At 55.7% G+C, this 10626-nt stretch overlaps 1 protein-coding gene across 1 annotated transcript in view; it reads left to right on the top strand.

Moving 5' to 3' along the window:
- The first annotated feature begins 278 nt into the window (after window positions 1-278).
- Window positions 279-10626, top strand: part of LOC125644160 (collagen and calcium-binding EGF domain-containing protein 1) — a 35673-nt gene continuing 25325 nt past the window's right edge. Inside the window, exons 1-2 of the mRNA XM_048867686.2 lie at window positions 279-647; window positions 4135-4215. Of these exons, the coding sequence (XP_048723643.2) occupies window positions 565-647; window positions 4135-4215 (164 nt within the window). The 5' untranslated portion in view covers window positions 279-564. The remainder of the gene's footprint in view (window positions 648-4134; window positions 4216-10626) is intronic.

Genomic DNA, 10626 nt, shown 5'->3' with positions numbered 1-10626 from the left:
GTTGCCCATCACCGGTCTCCCGCATGGGGAGAGGGTTAGGTTGTAGCAAGATCCAGGCACGACTTCGGAGAGCTCCTGGAGATTAAACAAGATCTGGGCTGGGCTGGCAGAAGAAGGATGCTCCAGGGACAGCTGGCGGCCCTGGGCAAGAAGCTGCGGGCGCTGGGCAGGTCTTGGTGGGAAGGGACGCAGCCTTTGGCACCAGGAGAGGGGGCTCTCGGCCAGGACACAAAAGGCGAGGGCGAAGCGGCGAGCGGAGGGAAGGGGCAGGGATCCGAGGAGGGGCTGAACTCTGTCTTCGGGCCAGAGAGCCGGGAGCGTCGCTGCAGGGCGGCGGAGTCAGAGGGGCAGATCGAGGAGGAGAGAGCGGAGCTGCGGGCACCCTGCGCAGGGACGGGGAGCCGCGTCTGGGCGCCGGGCTGCCGGGCAGGGGAGCTCGGCCCGGGGGAGCAGCGGGAGAGGCCGAGCTGTCCCAGAGCCGCCAGCCCCTTGCGGGGTCCCGCATGGCCCGGCTCTGAGGGGCTGCGGTCGGGAGGAGCCCGGACGGGACGGGAGTCCAGGGCGATGCTGCGCCTGCTGGAAGCCGAGCTGCTCTTCGCTTCCCTGCTCTCCGGACCCTTCCCGCCGCTCTCCGGGGATCAGAAGAGGTGAGATGCGGGGCGCTTGGGGGCTGTCACTGAACCAGCGCAGCTGGGGGCTGCGGGGCGAGGGCCGGGCGCAGAGGCAAGCCCTGGGCTCCCGCCGGGGAGGAGATCGGGGACGCAGTGCGGGAGCCGCCCGCCCCACAGCAGCCGAGCCTGCTCCCTGCTCCGCCTGGCGAACGCCCCCGCAGGTCTGCGCTCGGGCCCGGCGTGGGAAGCTCGAACGGCTCCTTCCCGTAAGCAGCGCCACGGGCCGGGCGCCGCATCTCTGCCACGAGCCGGCACCCCCGCCTTTCCCCTTCGCCGGCTCCCGGCGCCCCAGCGCGCCCCAGCGCCAGCAGCCCGCCCTTGGCGAGCCCCACGGGACTCTGCCTGCACAGGTCTCTGACGCCCGGCGCTTGCCACTTGTCCTCAGAGCCACTGAGCTCCTGGAGCTGAGCCAGCATCTGCTATTCCAGTCCCGGAGCCCCCCCTCCCCCAGCTCTGCCAGTGCCCCCATCCTCACCTGCAGCCCCCCACCCCTCTATTCCAGTCCCGGAGCGCCCCCACCCCCAGGACTGCCAGTGCCCCCATCCTCACCTGCAGCCCCTCTGCTATTCCAGGCCTGGGCCATATTGCAGCTCTTTCACTGTAGGTCAATCCTTTGTGTGTTTTTGTTTAAAGGTGCATTTCGTGCTGGACTGACAATAGCCCTGTAGATGACAGTCCTCTGTGGATTTGTCCACAGGGCAGGCCCAGCATGTGTCCTGGCAGCAAGAGCTTCCCCATCTCTTGCCTGAGGAGAGAAGAAAGAGTTCAGTCTCCATGGTGTATTCAATCCCTAGCTTCTCTTCTGGGAGGGCCACCAAGGGCTTGCCCATTAGCGTTAATTGCATTTGGCAGTTGTGCCCAAGGAACTGGACCCATTTCGCACAAGCCACCGAGCAGCCCTCAGCTGGTAAATGACTTTCAGCGCTCACAACCTGGGCCAGCGCTGAACTAATGATCTGGCAATGAAGGGATCCATTCCCTGTTACTAATCCCCAGACCCCCTCTGCAGCTCAGAGCCCCAGACCCCCTCTGCAGCTCAGTCTGGCCTGACAGCATGAGAGTGCAGCACGGACTGACAATCGTGCCAAGGTGTGTGGTTGCTCTGTAATGTGGACAAATGGGGGACTGGAATAAACTGAGCTCAGTGTGGCCCCATTGTGTTAAGGGCTGTACAGACATGTCTGAAGACAGCCCTTGCCCCAAAGAGTTTATAATCAAAAGCTACTGCAGCTTCCAGTATCTGGATTACCACATGCCTTTGCCCAGCCGGTGGAGGAAGAATCCCGGGGCCATGTGGTTCTTGTCCCCCTGAAGGCATGCTTGGAACAGGCTTCACACACAGACACCTTTACTTACCCCTTCAGCATTTGTAACTGAGGTCAGGGAGCTGAGTTCCAGCCTGGTTTAAGAAGGACTAACTCTATTGACCCCACTGACACTGCAGCTGCTTCCATCAGGTCTGAATCTGACCCCGTGGGAATTCTGAGGGAGGAAGGACTTCAGGTTTGGGCTTTGATTCTCTTCTCACTTACAGGGGGGTAAATCAGGCATAACTCCCTTACAGTCAGTGGGACTACACCAGTGTCAACCTGGGGATAAGAGTCAGGCCCCAGATCAGGCCCATCTGTTTTGTTAACATGTTCGGTGCTGCAGAACGAGAGAGAGAGAAAGATCTGACTCACCTTCAAGACAGACAGACAGCCTGTCTGAGCAGAATGGTTTATAGCTAAGGACATAAGCACCAAAGTATTTTCTAAGGGCCAGATCCTCCGCCGGCATAAATGGGCACGCTCGCTCTGTTGACGTCAGTGGAACTATGCCAATGTTCAGCAGCTGAGGCGCCGACCTTAAATCCCCTCCCGCATGTTTTGTGGAGCCTCCAAGTAAATTGTTTTTCCTGGTGTTGCACAATGGACTAACTGGAAGCAATGACACATCACCTTATGCCTGTCAAAAAAATATCTGCAAAAGATGTTTCAGATACACCAGTTGTGTTGATGGGGCCAGTGCTGCCAAGGCTCCTACCCACAGCCGCAGGACAACTTCCTCTCCTCCCCCGACACAGGAGCACTCCGCCTTACCCAGCTCCCAAACCACCACACGGCATGAGTCTGTGTGGTTTTCCAGGCCATTAGACCCCCCCCTTCCCCCCCCGGCATGCCACTGGCTAGGAGCCCTGGCCAAGAGCAGCATATTGTTATAAACTGGGTGAAACCTAATCATGGGTTGGGTTAAAAGCTCATTGAGGTTGGTAGGTGTGAACTCATCCTTCTGTTAACATAACTGTAAACATAAATGCCACCTAAGACAAAAGGTGTGTGTGAAGCCATCCAGGCGCTTCTGGGCTGAGTATTGTTTGGGGTAGGTTTGTATGGGTGTGCAAGAGAACACACTGAAACTGAGGACAGAACCAAGAACAGAGAGGGAAAAAACAAGAAAGCCTAGGGCTTGGTCTGCACTACAGAGATGGGTCACCATAAGGCAGCTTACGTCAACTTAACACTGCAAGTGTCTACAACATTTCTCCCGCCGATGTAAGATGCCCACTACACCCACCTAATCGCTCCACCTCCGCGAGAGGCATAGCACTTAGGTCGACGCAGTGAGGGTGACGCAGTGTCCGTGTACCCCCTGCACTGCTCACATCGCCTGTTGCTGCCTTTGGCAGCCTGAGCTCTCAGCCTCATGTGGGGCTGAGAGATCAGGCTGTCAAAGGCAGCAACAGGCGATGTGAGCATAGAGTTGACAGCCCAAGCCGCCCTGCTACCAGGGCTGACAGCCAGATTCCCGCCAAGCCGGGGCTGGCAGCTCAGTGGCAGGGCTCCAGCTGTCAGTCGAGAGGGGGAGCTCCAGCTGTCAGCCCCAGTGGGGGTCTCCAGGCAGTCAGTGCCCCGCAATGCCCCACACTGTCAGTTAAATCGGTGGAAGCGCTCCTGATGAGGACATGCACCACCAACAGAGGGGGCATAGTGTGGACATAAATCACGGCAGTAATTACTGTGGTGGCTGTACATCGACCTAACTTAGGTCGACCTCTCTTTGTAGTGTAGACAAGACCTCAGTGTGGCCTCTGAGTATAGTTTGACCCTGGAAAAAGCTGGAGATTTGAGAGAAATGCATCAAAGAAAATACCAGGCTCCATCAAGTCCTACTTCCGACTGGAACATCCCCAGGGCACCAAAATTTGACTAGCGTCTCAGGTCACAAGTATCCAAGGGCACTTGCCTGTGATGTGGTCTGTTTGGAGGGACGGTTAATTCTGACAAATACAACCTTAAGGCCCTCATGTCACTCCAGACCCGAGACCAGTGAGCAAAAACCACCAAGCCATGTCTACTGGTCTGACACGTGCCTATGACACTCAGGTGGGACAGGCTGCGATGGCTTTGTGAACCAAGGCAGCCTGCAATCTGATCTGGAAGGAACAAACTAGACTTAAACTCTTCCTTCATCTTTCCTGCAGCAAATCTTGTCCCGAGAATAAAATCCTGACCATGGAATACTCCTGTACAGGAGCAGGTGGGACGCCGGCCACATGCTTACGGTAAGTCATGTGCCTATTTGGAAGCTCAGGGTGGGAAAGGGGAGGCATGTGTAGCACCCCTAGGATTTTGAAATTGGGGGGCATTTAGAAGGCTTTGTCTTTCCTATAATGAGGATAAACAAACAGGTCACAGCTCTCAGGATAGATTGACTGTGTCTAATGGTTAAATCCGGGGAAGCAGGAGCCAGGATGCCTGGATTCTATTTCTGGTTCTTCCACTCTCGTACCAAGGGCAAGTCCCTTCTGCTCTCTATGCCTCAGTTCCCAAAGCTGTACAATGGGGATAATAACTACACCACAGGGGGTCTGATCCTGCATTGCTTACACAATCACAACGCCCAGGAGGAGCCCCAGCTGGTGTAAATCAGCGATGCTCCAAGGACTCCGGTAGAGCTATGCTGGGAGTCCAGCCCAGTGACTGTGGAGAGTGTGAATGTGTGAGGAATGCAGGAGCGGGCCTGAGGGTGTTCCGGGGTTTAATGAGTTAATATTTGTAAAGTGCTTTGAGACTCACAAATAAAAGACCCCCTAAACGCTCACAGTATTAGTGCTATTAGCCAGAGCTTCTCCAGTGAAATCCTCCCGGAACTCTTCCACGGTCAGGGCTTTGTGCACTGAGGTGCCGTGTGTGATCTATAGCTCTACTGAGATCACGAATCCTGTACCAGAAAAAGGAGGTCTGAAGTGTCCAAACCCAAACCATGTGTCTCTCCGAGGCAGCCCAGCTGAGCACCAGATGTGGCCAGCTTCCCTCGGACCGGCATCATCTTCAGTCGAAAACAGTCTGAGGAGAGCGGGGCTTGGCAGGCTCCAGTCATTGCAAAGGCATTTTTTAAATGCACACTCCAGCATTTTTTGTGCATTGCCAAGGGAATTCTTGAGCCTTTGGAGACTGGAGAAATAGAGCAGCGTGGAGTTTTGGGAGAGACCTGAATAGACCCAGCCACTCGCTGAAAGAGAGATCGCAGACGCACATGGCAACTCTGTGCCCGTTGCAGTGAACCCTTGGGTCTCTCTTTGGCTATGTCCACACTTATGGTGGCGTGTCGAGTACCATCATGCCGCAGTGAAAGGCGGGCTGCACCCCCACTTGTCATTGCAGCGTGTGACTACACATCGCAGTGAAAGGCTCTGGCAGGGGTGGGAGGCCGCGGGACACTGCACTGCTAAACACAGCAGTGTAGACAGGAGTCGCTGCTTGGGTGTGCAGAGAGCCATGTAGGGTATGTACCCCGGGGGGATTCAGGCGTGTAGGGCGCTCAATCTGCCTAAGCTAGGGGTGGGCAAACTTTTTGGCCCGAGGGCCACATCGGGGTTCCGAAATTGTATGGAGGGCCAGGTAGGGAAGGCTGTGCCTCCCCAAACAGCCTGGACCCCACCCCCTCCCACTTCCCGCCCCCTGACTGCCCCCCTCAGAACCTCTGACCCATCCAACCCCCCCTGCTCCTTGTCCCCTGACTGCCCCCTCCTGGGACCCCCTGCCCCTAACTGCTCCCCCAGGACCCCACCCCCTAACCAATCCCCCCTGCTCCCTGTCCCCGACTGCCCTCACCCCTGTCCACACCCTTTCCCCCTGACAGGCCCCCCTGGGACTCCCACGCCTATCCAACCCCCTCTGTTCCCCATCCCCTGACCGCCTCCCCCAGAACCTCCCCCACATCCAACTGCCCCCTGTTCCCTGTCCCCTGACTGCCCCCTGGACCTCCTGCCCCTTATCCAACAATCTTGCTCCCCGCCCCCTTACCATGCCACTCAAAGTAGCAGGACTGGCAGCTGCGCCAGCCGGCCGGAGCCAGTCATGCCACCGCACTGCCCAGCAGGAGCTCGCAGCCCCGCCACGCAAAGCGCTGGTGACACGGCGAGCTGAGGCTGCGGGGGAGGGAGGACAGCAGCGGAGGGGCCAGGGGCTAGCCTCTCTGGCCGGGAGCTCAAGGGCCGGGCAGGACGATCCCGTGAGCCAGATGTGGCCCGTGGGCTGTAGTTTGCTGACCTCTGGCCTAAGCCATGCCACACCATCTACACGCTATATACACCCATGCTAGCTGGGTGTGCAGTGTCTGTACTCTACACGCCGCCGTAGACGTACCTTTTGATCCAGCAGATTTGTAGTCACGTAGCCCCTGCAATATGCTAGGTGCTATCCACACACACACACATAGAGACAGTACATTTTCAAAGGCATCTGAGTGGTTTAGGAGCCTAAGTCCCATTTCAAAAGTGACAGTGCCAGATTTTAAAAGGTATTTAGGTGCCTAACTCCCACGCAAATCAATGAAGTTAGGAGCTTAAATACCCTTGAGGATCTGGGCTTCAGTACTCTGAGTCTTACTGAAAGTCAGCCACACTCTGGGCTTGTCTACACTTATACGCTGCAGGAGATCCTCAGTATAGACGCAATCTACACTGACGGGAAGGATACTGCCACCAGCATAGATAATCCACCTCCCCGAGAGGTGGCTGCCAGGTCGATGGAAGAATTCTTCCATTGACCTAGTGCTGCCTACACACGAGGTTAGGTCGTCTTCACTACACTGCTGTGGATTTTTCATTAGTTTGACCTAATTTTCTGGTGTAGACCGGGCCTTAGGCTCTTAAATCACGTGTGTAAAAGGGACTTGGCCGCTCGGTCACGCAGGGCTGATCTGCACCGGGAACTGACATCAGCACAGCTACATCTCTCAGGGGTGTAAAAAGCCGCAATGCCGAGTGATGTAGTTAAGCTGATGTAACCAAGAATTCTTCCATTGACCTAGCTACTGCCTCTCGGGGGGTGTGTGAATTAACTACAGCAGAGGTTCTCAAACTGTGGGTCAGGCCCCCAAAGTGGGTCACGACCCCGTTTTAATGGGGTCACCAGGGCTGGTGTTTAGACTTGCTGGGGCCCAGGGCCAAAGCCCAAGCCCTGCCACTTGGGGCCAAAGCCCGAGCCACACTGCCCGGGGCTGAAGCCCAAAGGCTTCATCCCTGGGGAGCAGGGCTTTGGTTTTGGCTTCAGCCCTTGGCAGCAGAGCTCAGGTTACAGGCCCCCCGCCTGGGGCCAAAGCCCTTGGGCTTGGGCATTGGCCCCCTCTCCCAGGGTGGCGGGGCTCCGGTGGGCTCAGGCTTCAGTCCCCCTTCCTGGGGTCATGTCATCATTTTTGTTGTCAGAAGGGGGTCGCGGTGCAATGAAGTTTGAGAAACCCTGAACTACAGTGACAGGAGAACCCCTCCCCTCGCTGCAGTGAGTGTTGATACTGAAACATTACAGCGGTGCAGCGGCAGCCATGAAGATGTTACCCCTTGCTTTAGTTAAACTGCAAGTTATTTGGCTCAGTGTAGGAATCACTAGGTCAATTTCTATACTCTGTGCTGTGTAGGTCAGAGAACATATCCAAACAGTCCCTTCCGGCCTTACAAAAAATTGTATAAATCTATATCCGAGGCTGCGTTAGGGAAGGGGATAGCAGATACAGTCAAAATAGGTAGATTTCAGATCAGTAAATGAAACCAATAACTACCATCCCCAAGTAGCCCTGTGCCAAAATCGGTAATATTATCCAGAGGAAGAAGCAGCATGTTTCGGACACCCCACAATGGTGGGTGGGGCAAAGGAGAGGGGGAGGAGTCAAAGAGGACCCCAAGGCCTGAGTGTTGGGGACTGGGGGTGTGATCAGTAAGGACAGGGGGAACAGGGAAGGTTAGGGAGGGAAGCTGGGGAGATCAGTTTCAGTCTCAGCGAGAGGACGAGATGTGGATTGGCTGGAGAGAGGCAGGTCAGGAGAGGGGAGGTAGAGTTCTGAGTCACTGGCATAAAGATAATGGCTGAAGCCATGTCAGTGGATGAGATCCCCCAGAGGCAAGGGGTCAAGAGAGAAGAGGAGGACAGACCCTTGCAGGACACCCAGGCTGAGGGAGGAGAAGAGCCACTGAAGGAAGGGGAGGTAAGAGGAGAGTGAGGGGAGGAGAGAAGCACAAACAGTGAGTGATTATGTGGAGAGGCTGGGATGCCTGTTGTAACTAACTAGCCCCCTAGCAGGAGGAGAGGCTGAGAAGTTACTATTGCAAAGCACAAGGGTGTGCAAACTCCCCCGCCCGCAGAGCTGGAGTGGGGTAGAGTTGCCTTTCCCAAGCCAGTGTTCTGATCTGGGAGGGCAGCCCCCGGACCGGACCGTGTCTTGCTACCTGCTCTGTTGGGCAGACCCCCAAGGCTTCTGCATGCTGTCACCAGGGCTGGAGCGGAAATTGGAAGCACACTGGCTGGCTGAACCTTTGCCCAAGCTGCCTGCTGAGTCAGCTATGATTACAGGACTGGCTGGGAGCAGGGCCAAATACCTTGCAGGGCCCTGCCGAGCGGAGCTTCCCCTGAACTCTTTCATTACTGCAGCAGCTGGGCTCCAGCATTTTAATTAGTGAAATTGTGCAGAGAAGCAGAGGGGGAGCGAGGGTGGGGGGGTTATTCCATTGGGCATTTGCTGCTCCTCTCAGCATGGGCTTCCTAGCCACAGGCAGCTCTGGGCTTGGCTGGGGCTCCCCCCGAACGCTGACTCGGGGGAAGCTGAATCAGCACTGTCTATGCCCCCCAGCTGACATGCATCACATATTCTCGCAGTCCCCTCTTCAGCTCCAGCTTGACTGGCCTCAGCAGCCCCAATGTTGCAATCTGGAAGAGCTGCTGGGCCAGGTCCTTGGGACCAGCCCTACAGTACCTGGTGTAGCTGGGAGCGAGCGGCTGGAGAGGGATCTTTCTGCCAGTCCAGTCCCAACTCAAGACAGCCTCACGGCTGGTTCAAGGTGAGCTCATGCAGTGACTGCATTGCACACAGCAGCTCAGGCCTTTGTCCTTCCACCTCAGCCACACCCCTGTGCTGAGGTGGGCAGGAGGGGTAGCATAGAGCTGGCTATACTGGTTCTTGCCCACACAGCAGTTTCCCCTGTGCCAGAAAAATCTCCAGTAATTGGCAAAACAGGCCTGGAGGCTGCTTTGTGCCACCAGACTGGTGCCAAGCTGGCTCCGTGGGGACCAAGATCTGGTCTTCAGCTAGGGCCTGATCCTGAGAAGAGCTAAGCATCCACATCTCCCATTGCCATGTCTCCAGATCAGACCTTTTCTTCTGAGCCTCCCCACTGTGCACCGCCAATAGCTCCCAGCCCTGCCTTAGCCCTGGTCTACACTAGGACTTTAGGTCGAATTTAGCAGCGTTAAATCGATGTAAACCTGCACCCGTCCACACAATGAAGCCCTTTATTTCGACTTAAAGGGCTCTTAAAATCGATTTCCTTACTCCACCCCTGACAAGTGGATTAGCGCTTAAATCGACGTTGCCGGCTCGAATTTGGGGTACTGTGGACACAATTCGATGGTATTGGCCTCCGGGAGCTATCCCAGAGTGCTCCATTATGACCGCTCTGGACAGCACTCTCAACTCAGATGCACTGGCCAGGTAGACAGGAAAAGAACCGCGAACTTTTGAATCTCATTTCCTGTTTGGCCAGCATGGCAAGCTGCAGGTGACCATGCAGAGCTCATCAGCACAGGTGACCATGATGGAGTCCCAGAATCGCAAAAGAGCTCCAGCATGGACCGAACGGGAGGTACGGGATCTGATCGCTGTTTGGGGAGAGGAATCCATGCTATCAGAACTCCGTTCCAGTTTTCGAAATGCCAAAACCTTTCTGAAAATCTCCCAGGGCATGAAGGACAGAGGCCATAACAGGGACCCGAAGCAGTGCCGCGTGAAACTGAAGGAGCTGAGGCAAGCCTACCAGAAAACCAGAGAGGCGAACAGCCGCTCTGGGTCAGAGCCCCAAACATGCCGCTTCTATGATGAGCTGCATGCCATTTTAGGGGGTTCAGCCACCACTACCCCAGCCGTGTTGTTTGACTCCTTCAATGGAGATGGAGGCAATACGGAAGCAGGTTTTGGGGACGAAGAAGATGATGATGATGAGGAGGTTGTAGATAGCTCACAGCAAGCAAGCGGAGAAACCGGTTTTCCCGATAGCCAGGAACTGTTTCTCACCCTAGACCTGGAGCCAGTACCCCCCGAACCCACCCAAGGCTGCCTCCTGGACCCAGCAGGCGGAGAAGGGACCTCTGGTGAGTGTACCTTTTAAAATACTATACATGGTTTAAAAGCAAGCATGTGAAAGGATTACTTTGCCCTGGCATTTGCGGTTCTCCTAGATGTAGTCCTAAAGCCTTTGCAAAAGGTTTCTGGGGAGGGCAGCCTTATTGCGTCCTTCATGGTAGGACACTTTACCACTCCAGGCCAGTAACACGTACTCGGGAATCATTGTAGAACAAAGCATTGCAGTGTATGTTTGCTGGCATTCAAACAACATCCGTTCTTTATCTCTCTGTGTTATCCTCAGGAGAGTGAGATATAATTCATGGTCACCTGGTTGAAATAGAGTGCTTTTCTTCAGGGGACA

Source organism: Caretta caretta, chromosome 10 (genome assembly GCF_965140235.1).
Source record: "Caretta caretta isolate rCarCar2 chromosome 10, rCarCar1.hap1, whole genome shotgun sequence".
Classification (NCBI taxonomy): Eukaryota; Metazoa; Chordata; order Testudines; family Cheloniidae; genus Caretta; species Caretta caretta.
This window is presented reverse-complemented; position numbering and strand designations above follow the sequence as displayed.